Source organism: Dermacentor silvarum, chromosome 10 (genome assembly GCF_013339745.2).
Source record: "Dermacentor silvarum isolate Dsil-2018 chromosome 10, BIME_Dsil_1.4, whole genome shotgun sequence".
NCBI classification, from domain to species: domain Eukaryota; kingdom Metazoa; phylum Arthropoda; class Arachnida; order Ixodida; family Ixodidae; genus Dermacentor; species Dermacentor silvarum.
The window spans coordinates 103,766,273-103,790,369 of record NC_051163.1 but is presented as its reverse complement, the minus strand read 5'-3'; the positions used below and the strand labels follow the sequence as shown (position 1 = coordinate 103,790,369).

At 45.8% G+C, this 24,097-nt stretch overlaps 1 protein-coding gene and 1 pseudogene across 1 annotated transcript; one reads left to right on the top strand and one right to left on the bottom strand.

Moving 5' to 3' along the window:
* Positions 1-1,049: 1,049 nt before the first annotated feature.
* On the bottom strand, positions 1,050-12,465 carry LOC119431727 (exonuclease 3'-5' domain-containing protein 2-like; annotated as a pseudogene).
* LOC119466401 (protein hunchback-like) lies at positions 12,132-20,658 on the top strand. The gene is made up of 4 exons (XM_049657649.1): positions 12,132-12,274; positions 13,356-13,485; positions 15,923-16,162; positions 19,606-20,658. The coding sequence occupies exons 2-4, from the start codon at positions 13,394-13,396 to the stop codon at positions 19,667-19,669; spliced, it is 396 nt and encodes a 131-aa protein (XP_049513606.1). The 5' UTR covers positions 12,132-12,274; positions 13,356-13,393; the 3' UTR covers positions 19,670-20,658.
* Positions 20,659-24,097: the final 3,439 nt, after the last annotated feature.

Below are 24,097 nucleotides of genomic sequence, written 5' to 3'. Positions count from 1 at the left end.
GGTGCTTTGCTCGCCGCGAGACCGGCAATGGGCGCCCCAGCGGCCTTAAAATTCCCTGCCGAAAAATCGCTGTCGAGTGGGGGGATTAGTTAGTGGCTTTGGGAGGCCCCCACCCGGGATCCACCACTGCTTTATAGCAAAATCGTTTCCCAACCTTCACATTTGCGAAGTGATCATCCTTTTTTTACTTGCATAAAGCCTGTGGTGCAGTAACGCAACTTGGAGAATTTGGTGTGGCACTATTTATTTACTTATTATAATACCTCAAGGCCTACAGGTCATTTCATAGAGGTTGGGTACATGATCGTTGTAAGCGTGTAATTGAAAAGATCTGCGGATCACTCACACTGTGGGTGACTTTGCATGTTCTGTGGCAGTAACAAAGGTGGAAGGCGATTCCCGAGTCTACAAGCTCAGCCTTCAGCAAAAATAGTGTGACAGAAAGGAGAGAGAGACTGAATGTCAGAGGAAAGGGAAAGCCTTCCGACTGCATCCTAATTGCAGGCCTATTGTGCACTGACACCGAGCATCGGTAAAAAGCCGGTGAAGAATGACGAGGTACACAGCAAGATGACAGAGATGGGAAGGGCAACATTGTGGAGGTGGTTCACATGGCACGATGGTCCGAATGATTCATGCTGAGGGTTCATTGTGGAAAATCTTTCTTTCCTTCACGGCATTTACACAGCTCAGGTGCATGACGGTCGAACCTAACATAAAAAAAGAAAGGCCCCACGCACTTATATGACATTTACTAATAGGTGGTACTCATTTCAACAAATGTGGTATAGAACGTGCAAGAATGAGAAAAAGATCATGAGCACTTACCGCTAAAATCTATTGTAATCATGCAGATTATATGCAGAAATACTTTGCAATGGAGGAAATCTTATTTGCGAGTACACACTCGAGTCGTTTATTTTTTTCTCATTCTTTTCCGTTCAATTCTCACTTTTTTTTTTTTTTTGCCATGACACCACAGAAACTTGCTCAATCACAGTGTTTCTGGAGTAGGTACTCACTTTATCCGCAACCAAGGAAATAACGTAACAGTGGTCCCTTTCAACCTCAGAGGGCCCCTATGTCATCAGTCTTTCTTCTTCAGTCCTCTGCAGCAACACCAAGTTTCTCTAGCACACTGTCTACAAACTCCTGAGTGATGCCGATCTCCGACAGGGTTGCATCCTTTGCCCTGCCTTGAGCATACTTCAATGCTAGCACCTCGCGATGGTGGCTACGGACCATAGTGCCGGCATGTGCTTGGGCTTCATGGAGTCCAGAAAGTGCTGCCTCCACCTCATCTCAAAGCTGACAAGTCCACTTGTGCTCTTGAAGTGTTCCACGACCTTCATGCCATGTGCACAAACTCCTCGTTGTAAATCTTTCGTGTCCATTTCCGACGCTGTCTTAATGATGTCGTCGGTAACTTCGTCGACATTGAAGTGCTTCTTGAGGACATCCTCGAGAACCATTGCCCTGTCATCGGGAAGTGTTTTTCGTGCTACAATAACGCACGTCCGGCCGAACGCACTTTCCGCAGATGATGATCGTCTCTCACTTTTCCTACTTCCCCCGCTCTCGATGGTGCATTACACTCTTTGGCCAGTGTCTTGCGAAGTGCTGCATCTCTTAGGTTGCTGATCTGGTGACAGTGGAGGCACAGCAGAGGATGTCGTGCGATATGTGGTTCTTCATGATCTCTGGGAAATATTTCCTGAAAACGTGGGGAGGACATGGTTCAGTTCTCCCATTATCTGGCAATGGTATTCAGCAGTAGACCCCTTGGTTACACTAAATTTGCCTTGTAAAGCATACCTTCCTTACAATCCTCAAAGCTATAGTTCCACACAGTGCTGGCATTTTCCAGTGCATGGTAAGCATCCCCAGTGTAACTACTCTCTTCAAGAGATTGGCACTGCCTTTCATAATGAGGCTGAGATCAAAGGCGCGGATATAGTACGGTACAATGTGAGCATGCGTCATGCAGTTATGCTTACATTAGCGAAAACTGGACGCTTTACAGTCTAGTATCATTGTGCAGCCAAAATAACTGACGGCATTCGATAGCTTTGACGCGGCCGGCGCGGGAATAAAGCATGTTATATCTTGCGCTGCAGTTGCTAGACCGGAGTGCATCATGACCTAGCTTGTCTGGCCGGTAGCATGCTGGCCTACAGTCCTGGTACTTAAGAGAGTGTGCTGAGTTAGTGCATTTGCTGCAGCAACAGCTGATTGCTGCTGTAGCAACAGCACTGCTGTAGGCCACGTTCAACGTGCCAAACTGTACAGGCACAAAATTTTCGGTGGTGTGGGTGTCACCTGTCTGACATATCTGACTTCGCTGGCCGCTGGCTGGTATGCTGAGACAAAAGACTATATCTGTGCCTTAAAAGGTCGCTATGGCTCAGGCGCTCCTATCTAAATACATGAGAATGGAGAAATAGTTCTTCTCGGCAGCCGCCGCATTGAATTTGATGAGATTTGTGGTATTTAACAGAAATAGTCGACATATAGTAACTGTAGAAATCGAATTTTATTTATGCTGTCAATTAAAAAAGTTTAAATGGTTAAAAATTTCAAGAATTAAAAAAAAAGCCCATATTTGAATCTACAAATTTATAGCCGGTGAGTTTGCTTGGCGTATCCACTTGGAACGAATTCTCAGGACTGCACTAGTTTTGCGAAATTAATTTTCAGTGTCTGACTATTGCATTGGCATTCCGGTTACCTTTTTGAAGAAAATGCTGCTTTATATTTGAGCATAAAAGTAACTGGAACACCAATGCATTTGGTCACACACGGAAAATTAATCTCGAAACTGGTGCAGTCCAGAGTGTTCATTCCAGTGGATACACCTTGCGAACTCACTACCTACAATGTGGCATAAAATAATTAATTAAAAAGGAATTAGTGCAACTATGTGAATTATGCAATTAAGCATTTTGATTTTCATAGAAGTAATGGCTGCCTCATCGAGTAACCAAGATCAAGGTTTAGAAACGTGCTGTCTGCCACAGGCAATCTTTTTTAAATTTGGTGCAGCTAAAATAAACACCCTGTATATTACATCGTCACACCTTCCTTTTGATGTTTTCATTAACGCATATGTGCATACACATATCACGTTTATATATTTCACAACCACGTTGTAGAATAAACAGTTTAGAGTAGCAATTGTCTCATGTCCACGCTCATGTTCTTTCATGCTGTGTTTGTTTTTCAGTCATTAATTAGTCAGGCAAAGAATTCAAAGCCCTAAATAAAAATCCGAGGACACCTATGCACTTCTCATGAGTTACTGTCCAATTGACACCTGTGTGCTGTCCTAGTTTTGTGCTGTGAGTGATGTACCATAGCGGTGCGTGCAGCCCAAGCCAGCAAGCAGCAGCAGCCGGCAGTGCCAATACCACCTGCCACCGACGTCCTGCGCGACAAGAGACTGAGGAAGCAGCAGCGGCCACCAAGACTGGCAGACGCACGCAGCTGCTAAGCCTAGTGGGGTGAGAGAGAGAGATACACCGCTCCGGTTTCCGAGAGCGAGGGACGTCACGTCGCAGCGATGCCTCTCCCTCACGCAACACCTGGCACGCTATGCAGCAGCAGGTGTCCCTTTCCGCTACTCCGTTGAGGCGCGTTGTGACGTGACGTAGCAGCTAATTGGAATTTAGGTGCCGTTTCGTTGCTACAGATGACTGACGCCGGCTTTTACGTTCAATGGGCCATTTGATGCTTTTGCATCAATATTTTGCTTCCTACAGTGGCTAAATATTTTTTTTTTCTTGAATGCAACAAATTTCATTCATATTGGTCCAAAGGTTGCCTTACAAAAGTATTTCTGTGTTTTAAATGTATGTATTTGAATAGGCAGCATCAGAGCTAGCCTCGAGCTAAAACTAGCACGGCACTGAATTTCTTGAATTGTGCACTGAAACCCCAGCGCTGATATGCTGATCTGGTCACGAAATTTCAAAGTATTAATGCGATAGTGTTAAGGGCTCCTTGTCGCAGAAAATCTGGCGTCGGCGACATTGCCCGTTAGAGAAAATTATATTTAGTTATATGTATATGCTCGCCTTGCTATATGACATGCGGTATGCGGGTTATATTGCCACACCTTCTAAAGTTGCTCATACCTTGTCTTACATTCTTGGCAAAGTTATTCCTTGGAATTGTGAGAATGAAAGCCAACAAACAAATGTCAGGAAACAAAACACCAATAGTGCATGCCTTTTATGTTAAATCTTCTCAGACTGAAATATCAAAAGTGCGAAACAACAGAAACCTGAAAATGATGCAATTTCTTTGGCGTGGCTGTGCGCTACCTCTGGGATCGGCCCACGCAAGCGGTAGCGCGTTTCTACCAGAAAGCTCACCATCAGCGTTTCCCGGTAAGCATTATGATTACATAAGCTGCAGTTGCCGGGAAGCATGAGAACCAGTCAAGGATCTTTGAATGCTATCGCTTTCCACTCTTAAAGGCGAAGCTTTAGTGTCCTCCACGTTTCTTTTTTTGCAAATTTGTGCCGTTATCACTCAGTAAATGTTCTTGAAACTTGCTAAGTTCAGTCTTTGACGTTTCTAAAGTACAATGTAGTTTATCCTTACCGATAAAAGATCCACTAGGTCTGAGCAAACGCTGCAAATATCCATGATGTCATGGCAAGCTTGTGCAGGAACTCTAATTCAACATTGCCACCTACCATTTGTTTATGCGTCTTTTCTCTCTTACCAAGCGCCTTCTCACAGTAAGAGTGACTTTTTTGGGTATTGTAAAACGGTAATTTACTATTACAGCTAAAGATTTTCTTTTGTGCCTCTTTAAGGAAACAGCCACCACAATGTATAACTACACTTGGTTTTATGAGGCTGCCTAGCTCATGCTCTCACCATTCCCTTATAACATCTATGTGAGAATAGTCCTCCCTTTTACTCAATAGCATCCCACAACACAGCCTGAAGGACAGTATCTAATTGTGTTCCAAGTATCATTAACTGTACTCATGAAAAAAAAATTTCTTTTCCAGGCAAGAAACTGTTTAACTACAGACGACACATACAAGAGCACCCTCCCAAAGCACACCATCAAGGAGGGCAACTGAATGCTCCAGTATAACTGGGATTAAAACAGTGTAAAGCAATGGGAGGCCAAACAAGAAAGATGCATACATCGTCCGGGTCCCGCCATTTTGTGCTGTTTAATCCTAATAAGGTCGAACCAACTTGCCCAAGATTCCACTTTAGCATGCTCCAGAAGCCCTTACCTGTACTCATGCGGAACAACATTCTTGCGGACAAGAGACCGTGTCGAGCTGCAGACAACGCACAGGTTGTCCTTGTTTTGTGTAGTACTGGCTGTCAAGCACTGGCCTGTTGGACGGCTCAAAGTTCAGCTGCACAGCTAGCGGCTCGTCATCGCGGGAGACGATTCTTCCCAAGCCCTTGTCAACGTACCACTGGACCTTCTTGTAGTTGCAGCTGCTGAGCGGTTCCCCATCTGGTGCCTGCAAATACAGGCACGGAGAGGTGAAATGGAATGCCGTGGACATTGTTTCGTTTCCTGACCACTGTGATGACGGATTGTTAATCTCCATTACTTACAGTCTGTCATAAGCATGTGATTACACTATTCAGTGGCCATGTACCAATTTTTGATTTATGTCACACTGACTCTTCTCTACTTATGTGTCCCCAATTTTCCAAGCTTGACAGTGGTTGGACAAGGAATGTCGCTGGAGCCAACGTTTCGGCTATGGGTCTTGCCTTCGTAAGGGCAGAAACTCGAAGCAGTTGCTGCCTTCATGTGAACTTCTGTCTTGTTTCAATTTTCCAAATGTTTCTTGCTGATGTTTACCCTCTCGTTAATGCCTTAGGGACGTGGGTCTTGAGGAGACAAAAAAAAAAAAAAAAACAGAAAAGTAAAATTTTTCGTCACCATATTTTTTAATCTACGTTTGGCACACCTGGCAAAAAAACTAGCTCAATACGCGTTGTTCAGAGGAAAAAAAAGTATTTATCCTACGAAACGCTCAGCTTTGCTCATGAAAGCTTTGAAAATGGCCCACTTTGTGCTGTTCCCCATTCCAGACTGCTCATCAGAGCCGCACCATCTTGGTCTCATTTGAAGGTGACTCTTTCTAGCTTGCTTTCCTCCTAAAAATAAGCCCTTCCATCCAGTTTGAGAAGCAACATCGTTTTGTAGCGTGAAATGCACATCTTTGCTTTTTAGCTTGTTGTCTTTTTCTCAAATTATTTTTGCAAATCACAAATTTTGGGGGTGGGGCTGTCTCTCTGCTAGAGGGAGTGTTCATAAGCACTATGATATAGTGCTTTAGGACCTCGTAATAACATCTTGAAATCTTGCAGAAATCGCCAACAAATATTCACATTTGCAACGTTGCAACTTTAGAATTTCGTAACTGTATGTAAATACATACAACTATTAAAATGCCAAATTGCACACTTTAGACATCGAGATAGATACCTGCTCAATTTTAGCTCTCTTGCTGCAGCACTTTTTTACAGCTCACCTCCCAAGTTTATAACACACACAAAAATTCAACTTCTTTATGGATTGATTAGAAAAAGAGCTAAGTGTATATTTGCAATTTGCACACAAGGTTTAATAGCCCCCCCCATTTCATGAAAATGTTACATGCCTACAGCCAATAACAAAAATGTATTTTCGGGAATCCATGCAACCTCTTAAACCCTAAAACTTGATGGAAATGACCACAACTTGATCTACTTCTGGGTTTATACTCTGACGTACCAACATGATACATGTCTCTGCAGTATATTTGGAAGAGCACCATGAAAAAAACTTGCAGGCAAATTGCAAGGTAAATCGTAGAAAAATTGCAGCATTCCTCACTGAAGACAGGCCACATGAGCCGTGGCCTGGTTGTGGCATGTATACAACACACTTTCGTGCACTACACACTGCAGCGCACACCCCAGTCGCAAAACAATATTGAGCGCTGTAACGGTTGGCAACCATGGCCAGAGCAGTTCCAGGCTTTCCCGTTGCTTTCCAAAGTATTGGGTGCTCTTTATTTCATAATGCAAACTTGGAATGAAACCCTTCACTTGTTCGTTTATCCAGGCTTTCCTGCCAGCACGAATGAAGCATAGGTAACAGCAAGGCTGTAACCAATACGTAATGCAAACACCTGCTTGGTTTCTGAAGTGGGTAGTTGGGATTGAAGCCAATGTCACAGTGTAGTTTGTTAAATGTGGCAAAAAGGGCTGCCGAAAGCAGCATCGTGAATGACATACCAAAGGATGCTGTGTCAAATGAGCGACTGTAAACAACCGCAGATGGCAAGCAGCAATTTAGCTGTACAATAACCGTCCAGACAATCTGAACTGTTTAATTTTCAGCGTCTCTTGACATCCATATACCACGTCTTTTCATGCGTCAGCATTATAATGCTCATGCGAACAAAAACCCAGCGGCATCCGTCGATCACCTCGTGGGGTGAGGAGGAGGCGGAGAAACGAGTGGAGGAGGGAAGGAAGTGTGCGATGTGACAAGTGGAGAGGAGGAACAAAGGAGGGAGAGGGTGGTGTGACATCACACCTTAGCGGCCAATGGAATACAGGTGATGTCGTGCTTCGGTGCTCACATTGGCAGACCGCCAGGGGAGGGGGAATCGCGCTGTGGTATTTGATGGGCTCAGACATGCCTTGTGAAGGCACACATCTTTGAGTACAGTTTAAGATGGATGCAGTACCGTCAACAAGAGGTAGGGAAAGTCGTGCCGAGGAACGTTGCTGAAAGAAGGCCGAGGCGATGAGACGGTGACGACAGGCTGAATTGGAGACAGCACGTAAGGCTCATTTGCCTACAGCAGCTGAAGTGAAGCGCCGAAAGCCTGCTGCATAGTCAGAGGAGGAACGCCAACGTCAGTTAGCAGAGGAGGCTGGAGCGAAGTGGGCCAAGCGTCAGGTGACCTTGCTATGCGTCTGGCAGCAGCCGAGGCAAAACAATCTAATGCCGACGTGTTTCCGTCAGATCAACCAAATGATCGACCGTTAGGTTTTAACTTTTATTGCACGCAGCACGACCACTGTATTAGCTTCAAATCTAAGCAACCTGTCCAGCTAGTCCTCACAGGCATGAATAAATAAAGGGGGCTTGGTGCGAGTAAATAAGTTGCACAAAATCACGATAAAAGAATACCAGCAATATTACCTGCCTGTTTTTTTCGTCTTCCTCCCCACACACACTTAGTTTCATCCCTCACTGCATGTCATGCTGCCTGCACAAACAGTGCAATGCGCTGGTCATCCTCTTTTTAAGTCTTACGACTACATGCCACGGTAGTTATGTAGCTATAGTGTTGCACAGCTGAACTCGAGGGCACAGGTTCAACTTTGGCCACAGTGGCCGCATTTCCATGGCGGCAAAATGCAGAACTGCTTGTGTATTTAGATTTGGGGTGAACGATAGAGAACCTCTGGTGGTTCAATTAATCTCGCCTCACTATGGTGTGGCTTATAATCAGATTGTGGTTTTGGCACGTAAAACACCAACATTTTTTTAAAGCCTCACCACTGTGTTCAACTTCATGCACAGCAACCACCTCAGCCTCATTTTTTTTCCCCCTTCACAAGCTAGCAGACTGGACAACTTTCCCAGGCCACTGCCACCCACCTGCCCCTCTGCACTCGTGGGTAATGTATCTTGTGCTTGGTAACTGAAGAGTCATTCTTTCAAGTTCTAAAAGAATGTGCTTTCGCTATAGCATATCCATTATTATACTTCACTAAATGTCCAGTGTTACATTGATATAAATTATTGCCACAAAAGTTAATCGCCTTATCCACAGAACGCAACATCCTCGGTATAAACTGAGAAAACAAGAGATAAAAAAAAGAAATTTAAAAAAGTAAGCCGATGTTTTCTTGCTTTTTTTTTTTCTTCTTTGGAATTCTGTTTTAACTGACAAGGGTCAATGAAGCAGATTTACCAGGGAGCCAAGACAACAATCAGCGTGCAGCTGCCTGCCTACGCATGTTCGAATGCAAGGAGTAAGGAATCAAGTAAGGAATGCAAGTAAGTAAGGAGTAGAAAGATGGTCACATATTATCCCCTGCCACCAAAGGAATGTCGACTTTCTTTTGCTTCTCATTTGCGTCTGTTTTGCACACCAATGCAATAAAAATGAAAAGCAGGGAGAGGATGTATGCAGAGGGGGCAAGGTAGGCCTGGCCCAGGTCTTGCAGTCTTCGTGCTGTGACCAGTGCTGTGGAATAAACGAGGCAATTTCACTGATGGTTATGGGGGATGATACCTACATATGTCAATTTTTCTGCTTTATTTATTGGAGCTCTGTACCCGCATAACATTGCAAATAAAGACGTATTGAATTGACATTAGAATACCAAATGTACTCGCTATGCTCCTGCATAGTCACAGTGCCATAAGCCATTTCGCCCTTGCTAGACTGCTTCTCGAAAACTTTTATTCTGCGTGCTGAAAACAACTAGGGCCGAAGAACAGGATCTGAAATTGCACAGCATGTTCCTGCATTTGCAAAATTAATGTAACAGATATTCGCACACAAAAAGACCACTAAATTCTGAGTGGAAATAAAGAACCAAGAAAGGTTACCAAACTTCAGGAACTATAGACCGAAAACCCCAACTCAACTTATAACCTTTATACTCGGAAAGAAAGATACTGGCACAAAAAAAGACAAGCACAACAAGGCAGAGACCAGTTCAGGCCTAGTTCCTGAGCTTTCTGCCCTGCCGGGACTGTCAGAGCCGATTTCAAGCAGTGAGGAAGCAGCAGACGATTTCTCCGTTACCATGGCAGCAGATGACCCTGCAATAAGCAATAAATAGGACCGGGCTGCTGACAGAAATACTGCCGTTAATGGGCAACGACGGCACCAATGTCCACGAGGGAAGCCAGTGTTCGTACGTGATCCTTGGTATGTCCGAAGACAGGTGGAAAAGACGCTTGAAATCGACTTCAAAGTAGTCGATTTCAACCTCCTCACAATATCGAGGTGTCCAATCTTCCCACCTGACCAGGTTATGCACCAGCACTGAAACTACTGTAACACTGCTCAATAGTGCGGCCGGAGTGCTGGAAAGGAGTCAAATCTGTCAAATATGGACATTACCAATACAATCACAGCGCAGGCTGGACAATGCCAGCAATGAAAGGGGCGAGATGCGAATGCGGAGCAGAAAACTTCCACTATAATGGGCACTTTTGTGTTTGTTTCTGGAAGGCCTTAGTATTGCACTGCGGCTGCACGAGTTTGGTACTGCGCAATGAACTCCTGACAAAGAAGTGCAGGCGAATCGAACAGACCACAAATGTGTGCCTAACAATGGTCCGCGACATTGTGCCTACATTGACAGCTTCTTGTGTATTTGGATTCATCTGATCGACAAAGCAATTTGGGTACAATAACTGCGCCAATTACAAAGTTTGTCAACACTGACAGCTCAAGCCACTATAAAGCACAACACATTAAACTTTACATTGAATGCCTGTGTTTGCAACCCCCGTCTGTATGTATGCGTACATTTACACTAAACTAATAAACTTGAATTTGTCTTGAACTGTGTGAAATGTGTGTACACAACGACGCTTCCTTGTACCGACCTGCAAACTTATTAGGATTGCTTCCAAGTTTTGCATACTACTACCTATAGTACAGCACTAAGGTCAGTTAGCAAGGTTGGTTTTAGCTTCTCGCCTTGCAATCTTACCTGTAACATGCAGTTGTCGTAAAGCGGGAGTCTTGCGCGTCATGTACGACCGAAAACAGCCTAGCTTCTTCGGCACTGCGGTGCCCAGCAGACGCGCACTTTTCGATCGTCCGAGTTCCTTCTCGGCTTGGAGAAAGGAACGTCCCAGCAGCTGTTCGCAAGCGTCCAGGGTTTCAGCCCTGAGCCGGCGATACCAGCCGGGCCTGAAAGAGGTGAGCGTTAGGCCTGTCTCGAATTATCTGGTCGAAAATTTGCACGGAAAGGAGAACGTCGGCCGCAGCGTAGCTGACTTGCGCCGCGCTCAGCGATTCCGCCTCCCAGTTGCTGCACGTGAGCAGTTTGGAGTCGTCCGCTCGTACGCCGAGAATTGTGCGGGCTTGCGTCTTCAGCCCGGCGACGGGATAGTGCCGGAGCTCGGGAAAATAACGCAGCACGTGTCCTCAGGTCGACGCAACCGCGAACGGATAGTCCGTAGTCGTGAAGGAGCTTGGCGCGTCATCGCAGACAGCCACCCCCAGCTTGACGATGGAGTCGTCGTTGAGCACGTCTCTCAACGACTCGGGAAAGGTCGAAAGAGGGTGTTCCTGCACGTCTCCGGCAGCGACTGGAAACACTTTGCAGAGCCTCAAAAGCACGCTGAAGTCTCTCGTGGGGGCCAGTTGAAGCAGGGCGACTTTTCGCCTGTGCTTGCCGACGCTCACCCATTCGCAGTCGAGTCCCAGGACGCTGGACTGGCGACACAGCGTCAGAAAGAGAGCTTCCACTTTGCCGAAATCATCGAGAGAGGAGCACACGAATACATTCGGGGGAAATACGCGACGCAAGTATTTGTACAACTTCTTTTCGAACAGGTACGCGCCCAGCTCCAACGCACGCAGCGGCTCCTTGCAGCGAGCACGACGACGTTATGCGAGGAGCCGGTGCCCATGGCAGAGCTTATGACGCGCATCCAGCGTTACAGAACACCCTGGTATAATGAGGCATTATCGTTGTCAGCAGTCCGGAGCAGCATCGTGAATCAAATGACAAGAAACCGCAATATACAAAATATGTCAAGCACGTCCAAGTCCATTGATAAGCACCATAACAGAAGCACGTGGCAGAAGCAGAAGGCGGCAACTCGTAGACAAATGAACACGGCAAATTAAACGTATTGGTGGGTAGATGTACTACATTTCGATTCACCCTTGAAGCTTTCTCGGTGAGGTCACATGACCCACACGCAGAAAAATTAATTTAAAAACATATTCGCTAGAAAATGCAAGGAACATTCATAAAGATTAGCTGTAGGTATTTCTGGAGAAGAAATTTAACAGGAATCATTACATAAGCGACTCTCCATTCGCAGCATGAGATAGCTGAAAAATCAACAATGCGCATTGCATCATGGGATAGAAATGGCCATATGCTTGTCTTGCGACGAAGTAGTCTGCGTAGGTCAAGCAAACTTTGAGTAAAAAAAATATTCACTTGCTCAGCTTTATATCTAGTAATACCCATTCGTAGCGAGAGGGAGAAGACGCAAGATACTTTTAATACGGTGAGCCCTTCGACCTTGATGACATCATTAGAGTGAAAAAACGAAGAAAAACGTCTCGCCGCGCGCGACTTGCTCGCGCGTTTCCACGAGCGGGACTAGTGAGAATTTAGTTCGGCACGTTACTTGGGTGTTTTTCTCGTTCCCAACCGAAGGTGTTGAACGTTTTTATAACGCGCTCGTACCAGAAGCATCCTGGTAAGTTACGGGTTGTTGTGGAAAACGCATCTTTGTCGCGTCCAGACGCGCTCTACTTCGACATCTCAGGAAGTGACCTAATTCTTTGTCGTCCGCAACGGAGCTGCTCAGCTACGGATTCTTCGCGTCTTTTACATCTGACATTTGGTTTACACGTATAAAACTACTCGTACTGTTTCGCATGCATTGAAATTAAAAATACCGCTGGCATCGTGAATTTGGTCATTTCTCATGGGATACGCGCGAAGCTGTCAGAGAACCGCCGCGCGCATAGTTGCATTGCGTCGGCTCAGCTTGCAAGATAATCGAGATGTTCATAACGCGAGTACGCGTTAATCCTGCTGATAAGCAGTACCCATTATACGTGGTAATTTTATAGAATGATCCCATTTCTACGAGTTGGCACTACACATTGGCAGCGCACTATGCTTGTTTTGGAATTGTTAGTACCGGGCATTTGCTGTTGTGCCAGAAGCGCCTGCGCGAATCGAAAGTCAAGGGTACTGTCGAAACGTGCACTGCGTCATAGACATAAACAAGAAATGCTTCGTTGGTATGTTGTGTACACAAATATTTTTCGCGTTCGGTTACCATTGTGTCACCCTATGTAACTTCCACCGTAAACCACCCCATGTAGTTGCAGTCATTGTAAACTGTGATTGCATGGGGCCACTGAATTTGCTTATTCGTACGCTATAGTGAGTTGCTGTGTCATCCTACCTCATCACCCCAGAGTGGAGTCAACCGCTGGAAAAAAGAAAAAAAAAAAATTGTAGCCTCTCCTCCCACCTACACAAGCACACAAAATGGAAGTGCCATGGATACATATGCACTTTGTGTTATTGCTAGCTGTAAACCTATGGTTTGCCCTTTGGCTCTCTCGCAGTAACTGGCAGTTGGGAAAGAGTCGAGGCATGTTGAGAGATGGACAAGAAGCAGCCGCAGCACGCTCCAGCTGTTGATGACCTGCAGACTGCATTCAAGAAGTTGAGGGTCAATTCAGCAGGTATGGAACTGTGTTGCTTGGTTGCCAGTCAGCACGTCTGTCAGCTATGTGCATGCTAATACAGTGTAGACCGCTTATATCGTAAGTCAGCCGGAGTCACGAAGTATCCGCACTATAAGCGGTACCGCACTATAACCAAAACAACTATTTATTGCGATAATGAACACTCCAGGGCGCATTTCTGCCGCCGCTGTCACCGTGCTTAGGTTCCGTATTCGCTTAATTAATTAACAAGCGCGGTGTCACGTGCGCACAAGCAAACATGAACACATCTCGCTCGTTGACCGCGGAAACGAACTGTCAAAAAGCTTAAGTGGCTTGCGCGGCAAGCGAATTGACCTTCGTGCTATCATGCCTCTCGCTTCTACGCGACCTATAAGCAGCGAAAACACAGCGTGCGGCGGACTTTCCCCGTCGCAGATTGCTTTCAAGATAGGGCCAAGGCGATCGTATCGCCGAAGTGCATCGTCGCAGATTACGTCCTGCTTCGGTCCACTGAAACCGTTCCACATTGCTTTGCTGGCGAAAATCCTCTCCTTCTGTTTACGCCAGACCTGAATGCAAGCTTCGGATTCTCCGAACGCCCGTGATGCGGCCCGATTTCCGTCCGTCTCCGTACACGATCACTTTCCTTTTAAATGAGGCGTCGTGTTGAACTCTGTACTGCATGCTGATAGAACAGACGCAGAGAACGTGAAGACAGATGGTAGACTATTGCCTAAGCACGCGTACTGCAGCGCATGGAGGAAGCTACGGTAGCTAGGCTCGACGCGCGTGCAAGGCAGCCACTTTGAAATGCCGCCGGCTATATGGTAATGCAGATTTAGGGTCGTACTCGATTCTAACGCACACGCAATTTTTGGACCTGTTTTATTGGTAAAAAAGTGCGTGTTAGATTCGAGTAAATACGGTATTTGTGGCTTGAGGGGAGCGTTCGCCGTCTCAGTTGACTGCCGAACTTCCAGGCAGCCGCACTGTAACCGGTACTTCGTGTCCCGCAACTGCACTATAAGCGATACGCGTATACATAGAGTGCTATGGGAAAATTAACGGGAGTCTGAAAAGACCGTATTATATCCAGTCCTGCACTATAAGCGGTTACGTTATAAGTGGTCTATACTGTATTCCTTGGTAATGGGCTGGTCATTTCTCGAGGTCCGCCAGAGTCCATTGCGGGAATTTCAGTGTGCTTTGCGACACGCTTATAAATGAAATAAAAATGTGTAGTGCATCGAGTGGATTCGAACTCTACTCCCACAGAGGGGCATTTGAAGACCCACACAACTGATGCTACAGCACAATACCATGCCTGGGGTGCATGGTTGCACTGCTAGCTGCCATGATTGGCTGATGCCACGCACTGCGGCATACCTACAAATCAGCACCAAGGTTAAAAACTTAAATGAGCCGGCAGTAAAATAGAAAGAGGAGGAAGAAATAGTTCACTCCACTCCACCACTCCTGCTATAGCCCTATATTGGGCTGCAGTATATGTAAATAAGCAGGTTGCGCCACCTCCACAACAAATGATTTATTCTTGTAGGCTGGAAGTTGCTACGTACACATCTGCAAGTATTTACTCAGATACCGCACAGAACTATTCAAGATTTACTGCATTGTAATGTTGTGCTTCTGGTGTTACAGCATAAAAGAATAGCACAGCTGGAGAGTTACGACTGGCTGACATCACAGTCTAGAGCTGCTATAGTAACCAGCGCCGAGCTAAACAACAATTCGAACAAAGCCAGTGGCAAGAAGCAAAAGGCAGGATAGGAAAGAGACAGAAGCTATGTTTCTCTGCTTCACCACCAGTAAGTCCTGATATTGGTGTCCCGATAAAAACAAAAACATTCCACAAATTCAAAATGTGCCTACATATTTGTTGGTTGGCATTCCCTTTACTGGAGTTTGTCTTTCAGAGTTCCCTTTTTATTTATTGTTCAGTCTTTCCAGATTTCTAGCCCTAATTTTGTTCAACAGAGATTCAGTGTGAACTTGTTGGAACATAATTCTAGCGGCTCTTTTTTTTTTTTTTTTGAGCACTTTGGAATGACACAATATGTTGGAGTGGATTGCACACAAAACTGTGCACTCAATCTGTATCACGTACACGCCTGCTTATATGCACGTATGTTTATATGCTGTATATGCACTTGCAAGTGTATGCACGTGCATATACTGGCAATCTTTACTGAGAACCCAAGGGTTTGACGAAAATTCGTCTTGTTGGATTATTCATAGTCGAAGGTAAAATGTACAAGATGTACTCCTTGTATTTTTGTTGTTAAGGATTTTCATCCATTTCACCTGTGACCAAGCTGTACTTAGGCTGCCTATCTGTTGAAACACCGTCTCATTCTTCACTTCAACAACAATGGGTCACCGGCTGGCCAAGCCCTGCACGTTGCTAAGCATACCATGTTTCTCTTCTCATGCAGTGAAAGCAGACGAGTGACACCTGGTCTTCAGAAGCACCACCACCATCACCACCACTATCACAACCATCTATCGGCTCCCGTCCGCAAGTTCCGGTCACGGTCTGCGTCGACGAGTGTCCCCGAGGGCAGCATGGAGCAGAAGTTGGCCACCGTCTCTGAACAGTTGGAGCAGGCCAGGCTGGAACCCAGGCTAGAACCCTCCTTGCCTGCGCCTCCCTGCCCTGTGCCTGCCTGCCCTCCCACTGTCTGGTAAAGCACACATGCCTGCCCTTTGCACTTTCCGTGTGTTGGGTGCCTCTTCCAAAGGTCACATTTGGGAGGCTTGGTACTGATCCATTTTGTTAATGAGTTTTTGAATGGTCATTGAAAACCTTGAAAACACCGTATTCAAGGCCCTTAAGTCGTTCTAAAATGCTTGAAAGTCCTGCATTGTAATTGTTGGCTAAGTTTAGCGGACTGTGTTTGAGCATCTGGCAACTCGGTAATCCCAATCCAGAGCCGATCTAACCTGTTCCAGTTATGTTGCTCACGAAAGCTTCTTTTTTGTATTTGTCCTAGTGTTGTGATCATGTATGACTTGCGAAATGGACATCTCGGGACTTTTGCTGGGGACTCTTGCTTCCAGTGTGTGTTTTCCTCGGTACTACGGAGGACGGCGCACTTTGCTGGATTTCCCATGTAAGCGGCACTTCAACTTGCATCTAAATGGGATCATAATCGCTGATACAGCGTCCGTAATGGCAAAGCGACAGTTGTGTGTCATCAGTGGATGGTCCGTGTCACTGTGGTGCACGTAGAATATGGTTTGCCGCTTAACAGCGCATCTTTGGTGCTCTCCCGCTGCCACGGTCGTCGGCGAAGGGAGGAGTACGTGCCACATGGGCACGCTCTCTTGCGAACATAATTGGCTGGCGCTTGGCTGTCGTCATCCCTCGCGGGTGTGACTACAGTCAAACCTCGTTATAACGAGCCTCGATTTAACGAAATTCTTGATGTAACAAACTATTTTGATTTCCCCATCTTAGTTCTATTGAATTAACGAAACCTCAATATAAAGAAATTCTCGATATAACGAAGTTTTTCGATGCAAGTACAACTTCGTTATATTGTGGTTTGACTGTACAAATGTTGTTGTCGTCACACAGGTTTTCAATCATCTGCAAAGCGAACCCTTCATCTGCTACGAGGGGAACCAACTTGAGGCTCTTCAAAGACAGTGCGATGACTTTGAGACGAGCTAGAAGAATATCTCGGATCACAGATTTAGTGGTATTGACACTGCAACGAAAGCACGCTGCATTTTTTTGCCGTGATTGGGTTGTCGCAACCATCAGTCTGTCTCATCATTACGGCTGTCACCATGGCCATTATGGTTAAGGGAAAAGAAACTTTGTGGGTGAGATTCCCTTCCATGGCACAGGAGAAAGCCACAGTCTAGCAACGCTTCGTTGACTGCGCCAAGATTCCCTAAGTCGTGGGATGTGTGGATGGAACTCTCATTGCAATCGTCTACCCTAAAAAGCTGAGCCTCGGTGAAAAGGAATCCTATTAGAACCGCGGCCTACACCCAAACAAGGAACTGCCTCGTTTGCTCAACGTATGGCACACCACCTAGCAACAAAAAAATCAAATGCGATATAAAATTAAACCACCTACGGCTGTTTGCATTGCAAGCTTACAATAGAGAGTTTTAGAATAGGGGCCCCAAAAGTTTGGGGCCCCAAAGAGCTATGCGGGTGTTAGTGTTAGGGAATGCAGGAGTGAAGAGTTTTAGAATAGGGCTTTGCGTTTGCGAATAGCATCTTGCGCTTGCAGCACCACTACCGTGTCAAAGAAAAACTATTATAAATATTATAATAAACTATACCATTTTATGATAAGAATAATAGTTTTGACTTTTGTGGTTTTACGTTTAATTACAATTGAAAGGTTATTCTATTAGCAACAAGCGATTTGTTGCGCTTAATTTTGAGTAACCAACTTAATATGTGCCTTCAGCAGCCAAGCTAATCCACGTTAGGCCTACGAGCCATGAAATCGACAGTCGAATTCGGAATCAGCGGCGTCTAATGAATCAATCTTCATTACACACGTTAGTTGAAAGAAAGCGATAACCGCAGTCACTTCTCCTAGCTTACGAACTTCTTGCATTACCACGAATCAAGCCCAGTTTGGTACTCGGAGGGCCCTCGCTTCGATGGGTGCCGCCACGTTTGTTGACGCAAAGCTTTTGGGGCAGCTTTTGGGGCTCCCGCTAAATCGGTGAAATAGCGTGCCCAACACAATACCCAAACGCAGTTTGCGTCTCGCGCATGCGCAGTGATGTCAATGCTATTTCTTTGGGGCCCCAAAACGTTTGGGGCCCCTATTCTAAAACTCTGTAATTATTACTGGAAATTAAGCGTGAAATACTTCATACAAATCAATATCTTTCTATCGAAATATACTAGCAGACAACTGTTCTTGGCTATGAAGTGAAATCTACGGGGGTGGAATTTCTGCACATGGCTGCATTCGTACGCAAAGTAGTCCGAGCGAGCTCGGCACTGGTTTCTCTGACCTCGCACAACTTGTTTACTTTAGTGAGGGCAGAGACAATTAACTTGGCATGAATCAACATTTATATGTATTCAATATGTACCGAATTTTAAACAGCAAGCATCGCAGCCTGCAATGGAGCCTTGAAGCGACTGTATGACCTTGGCGTTGGTTGGGACTTGGCGCCGAGTGCCACAGTCAGCTCGCTCGCTTATTCGTACATGCCGACGGGATTTCCAGATGGGTTCGCTTTGTTTCCACGTAGACGCTGCAAACAGTTGCTTTGTGTGCTTCAATGCTCTTTTGCTGCTGAAATTGGTCAACAGCTTCTCAGGGGAGTTTATGGACGGGACAGCAAGCAAACAAACACCCACCAGAAAACGTGGCAGCCATTTTGCCGTGAACAAAACTGCAGGACTACTTCCAGCAGTGGTGAAAGATGCGCACTTTGATTCAGTAGCCTTCGCTTCGTAGCCAAGAAAGGTTGTCTGTGAGTATGGCAACATCCTTCAATTACTATATTGTCTCCAAAGTACAAACAAAAACGATGACGTCAACTCCCGGCAGATACCTGCTCGTTGAATGGTCTGCCTCGCGCTGCAACATTCCACTCTTTTTCGAGTGACGTAACAGCTAGAGAGAACCGGTTCCAAAGCGAACTGTTGCAGTATAGTATGGCCCCAGATGTCTCTCTTGCAACTCTCGCATGCGCACACCGCTTGGGCAAATGTGAAAAAGGAAGTCTCCGTCGTTGCAGTTGTGGGCTTGTTTGCTAAGCATGTCTTTGCTGCACTCACTGAAAGACATGTTGCCACGGTAATCATTGTTATTGTGCGTCTGGGGGCTGGAGTATGCCAAGGAAGTGCAATTTTTAACAATAATGCTTGTAAGACAAATGTGACCAAAGGAGGCGCACCACAAGCACTTAGGTGTCTTTCTTTTTTGTCCTCTTCTTGCGAGTTTCATTTTGCCAGCATATAGTATATGCCACATTTCAGCTAGGACACTTTCCAGTGATTAAGGAAAGGGGACAGCGATAACTTTTGCTGGCCAAGTCTGCTGTGGCAGACATCAGAAATGTAACATGGGGGCTTCAGAAAACAAGAACGGTTGCAAATTCCAACCTTTACGTGCGGGCTGCTGGTCCTTTGCAGTTCTGCGATCAAGACGCCAACCGGGTCGGATCTGACGTGCTCACAGCAGGCAAGGATGGACTGACACGACCGTCGACGAGCTTGCGGGATACTTCGACAACCTTGTATACATCCCGCGAAAGATGTCCGTAATGGCCGAAATGATGTACACGTAGCAGTGTCGGCCGCGCAATGACGCGCAGCCAGGAAATGAAATGGAGTTGACCTCCGTACCTGTATCTTGCCCGTGTTGAGTTGTGCTGAGGCAATAACCGTAGGCATACGATGGCTGCAGACGTAGCAAGTCATCGTCCCCCTCCCATTCCCGCCTTGTACCCTATATTTCGTGATACAGGTTTTTTTATGCGCTTGCTTCTACTGGCCTAGAGCAAAACGTTTGTCCCTCCTCTTTTGTGATATGTGGACCCTGCTGCTCTAGCGTGCAATTAGGCGAAGGCAAGCACATGCTTGTCTTTACCGCAGGTTTAGTCTTTGTAAGCTGAGGAGAGCAGTGGTTCGAGGTGTGTGCTTATTGAGCGCTTTTTTTTTTTTTTTTTGCACTTGCCACACTGCGCAAGACTTTGTTTATGAAGATCAAGTTGGTAATCTGTATTGGATACAATGTGCTGCAATAATGAAACGGGTGCCCGAGTCGGGACATAAGGAGGATTTATACTGGGGTCGGAAACTGTTCAGTGCTTTGCTGTTCAAACCCCGAATATAGATCCATTCCTTGGCATGGCACACAGTTTTGCCCCGTTTGTTCATAGGCAGTCCTTAGTGTAGCAGTCAGGTTGCAGAGCCAGGCGAATGCCGACAATTTAGCCGAGTGAATGTCTGCAGCTGTGTGTGAAGTGTCTGTGTGAAAACTGCAGTAGAGGCCCCTTGGCCGAGCAGCAAGGGGGTGTGCTGGGTGGGTGAATCCTGTGCGCCAAAGAGATCCCCCTAAACAACCTTTCCTAGCTTTACTACAATTTTTTAATGCCTCATGGTGGCACCTTCGGTGTGTGGCTCGCTGTCGTGAGAGTTACTTGCAGGTTGTCAGACGAACGAATAAAATGTTTTCAAATTCTTTGTCCTGTTGCTGTGTGACTCCTTCCCCTTCAGTACTGATGGATTTTTTTTTATTGCTTTATTGGATAGCTGTCGACCCAGCAATTGTGCTACAGAGCCTCAATACCGTGTACTCACTGTACACACGCTGACAGTGTGACACACACAGCTTTTGGCTGACAGGATCATTTTATGGCCTTGAAACACTATTCTGACTGGTGGGCTTGCAATAGGTATACCATGCTTGCGATACCAGTTTTTTGCGTTACCATGCGACTGGCCACCTCCTCTTTCGGTGACTTCATGTCTCCCTTCCCGCATTTTGAACAGGTTTTGTAAAAGGTGCTGTAATTTTGTAGCACTCTCAAGGAATTAAGGCTTTGTATTGCAATAATGGAGTCAACAGCTACCTAAGGTAAGCATGAGAAAAAATACAATAAGAAAATTTTTCAACAATTAAAATGGCACAATTAGTGTCATAAAATTGATTTTATGGCTTCCGGAGTCCCCTCACTGTGCTTTGTTTAAACAATCGCTCAATACGGGAAGACTACAAAAAAAAAAAAAAAGATCCTGTACAAAGGAATTTTAGGCATCTGTGACAGTGGCTTTGTCACTTTAAAACGAATGCACATAATGCATTCACATTAAAGCAACAGCACAGTTCACAACGTTCTACAGTCAAGCCTCGATATAACAAACCTCGATTTAACGAAATTCGTGATGTAACGAATTGTTATTTCCCGATCTTGGTTCGTGTTTTTTTTTCTCGCGATTTAACAATGTTTTTGTCAATTTTAAGCATGTACTTGGAGCCTAAAACGTCGGCCGAGAAAAAAAAAATTATTTGCAGGCGTTCTTCCGCATAAGTTTGAGCGGCAAAAACGTCGCCGAAGCACGCGCGCCAGGACGCGCTATGCAGGAAACAGCGCGGCAGCTCGGAGAAACACGAGAGCTTAGGATTCCCTCAGCGCAAAGGTATGGTAGCAAGGGGGTTCACAGAACAAAGGGAAGGGGTGAGCGGCGCGGTAACGTGATCACAAGAATGCGCTAGGGGGGGGGGGGGGCAGGGGAAGCGGCCTATCTGCCCTCTCCCCCTAGCGCGCGCGTCCCCTCTCCATCCTTGCTGTAGCTACGCGCCGTATCTTGGAGGTAATTTTCGGCAAGTGCAAAGGCCGAGCCGAGATGGTTGGTACCTTCATGTTCCATGCGCATTTTGTTCCCGCGCGCGCCTAGTGTTGGCGGTCACCTAATCTCAAGTTTCCGAGGCACGGTGCGAAGCGCTGGCACACATTTCGACGTACAACGGGTGACCTTGCCTGAGCGCGCGTGACACCCGACAAAACTACGAACCTTGCTCCGTGTAGTTGTCTCTCTGCTATCGCCACCAATGCTCCACTTTTCTGGCGAAACCGCGACTTTTTCTTTTTATCGGGACGAATATCCGTACCTTTTCGCCCTTCTTTTTTTTTTCTTTTAATTTGAGGGCGCTATTTGATGAAGGCTGTGGGCACTAGGCGCGGTCAGCCATTGCGTTAATATTTACGGCGCTGCGCAGTGCAACACGCTGATCTCGCATGCCGTGATCCACGCCGATCCATTGCTCTCGGAGCGATCTGCACCGCGTGCGCTGGCGCTCATAACCACGCCGTTATGACCCGACCTTCTTGTCATTTGTTTATAAGTGGTTACTGACAGGATACTATCCACCAGGAATGTTCTGGGAATGTGCGAAATGATTTCTACTGCTAAAACATTAAAACCTCGAATTAACGATATTCGCGATTTAATGAAGTTTCTTGCTGCAAGTAGAACTTCGTTATATATATCCTCCTAAGACCCCTTGTACAACAGATTGCACATTGCCTTCTATATATTTTATAAATTAACTCGCAAGTGATTACGTGAAATATTCATTCTGGGTATAAACTACGATGCATATGTAACTGTAAAGAAGTGGTTTATTGATATTCTTGTCATCCGCTTTCGAGGAATTCGACACTTAATTGATCTAGACCTCCGTGTCGTCTCAGATGGCCGAAAGCAAACTTGAGGTGTGTTTCGAAATCACCGAGACTGCGTGAAAATACCGGACGCACCAGCAACATGGCAATGTACTACACGTAGTTCCATCTTCATCTGTGCGTTTAAGCAATGAAATGCAGTTTTTATCACAGCAAACATGACGAGATGAGATGTTCACGTACATGGAGACGCAGTTCTTGGCATTCAACCTTGTCACTAAAATTTTAAAAATTGTTTTTCAAGTTCATAATATAACAGTAGACAATAAAAGCCACCTTGAAGAACAATTATATCACATAGTTGTGTTTGCGTCTCGGGAGGATATCGAGGTTTGACTGTATAACATTTTTGCAAACAGCTTTGTGTTGCCTGTTCACCTACCTCCTGTTTTAGAAGCACAGCTACAGGTCGAGTGAAGCCGGAGTCCTTCCCAATCACGATGCTTCGTTCTTTCCAGCAGAAAGGTTGGTTAGAAGGGCCTTAAGATTAAATGCTAAAGGAGATTAGACTGACACGTCAGATCTTGGGTGAAGTGAGAATTTGTTCCAAGTGGATCTGCCTTGAAAGTTCGCTGGCTGCAATGCTTAAACTGCAATGTGCCATGAGGGAGTGTGTTAAAAACCTTACCTAGTGAACTTTTATTAAACAGTTATGCATTTTATTTGTTGTGCAAGTGATGTCTGCCTCTGAGTAACCCAGCTCAAAGACTAGAACAGCTGGTGTCGTAAGACATGCTTCTGGCTTCACGATCACTTCCGTACATGCAGTCCTGCAAAGGCATAGCCTTCGAGATTAGCTTGTTACTTAGAGGCAACCATCGCTAGGGCTTGCATTTGGACACCACCTATTGTAGTATAGTAATCCTTTACCCAACTTGAACTTGGATACCTCAAATTATCAGGCCAAGCCGAATTTTTTTGTGGCCATGGTTTCAACCCATGCCTTGTTCACATCTTATCTTGAAACTTTTTTGTGGCCAGACTCCGGATATCTTGAAATCTCGACTTCGAAAATACCAGGAGAAAGGCAACGGGGCAGTGTCGCTTGCACTCGCTTTTTACCTGGTAGCAGCTCCCTAGCTAAGCCATACGCAGTGCCGGCTAGGGCGCTTAGATTTACCCCTTCTATCTATCACCGCTCGCGCGGTATTTTTTCCCCATCTTGCTTAGGATGCTATCAGTGACGCATCGATATGGTCACAGCCTATTAATCGTGACCTTCGGCAAGATGATCGGCACTTCTGAGCATGCCCAATCAGCTCGCACGCTGTGCCAAAAGAAGCCAGCATGCGAACCCACAGCGTTTCAGCGAAATTTTGCTGTTCCAGAGTTTCGGTTTTTGAAGTTAAACTGTCTGGAATTCATTACGATGCAGAAAGTAGCTGCGTCAGCTTTCTTGGATGCCTGAAAACGGTTATGCTAGGATGGCTGGCTTC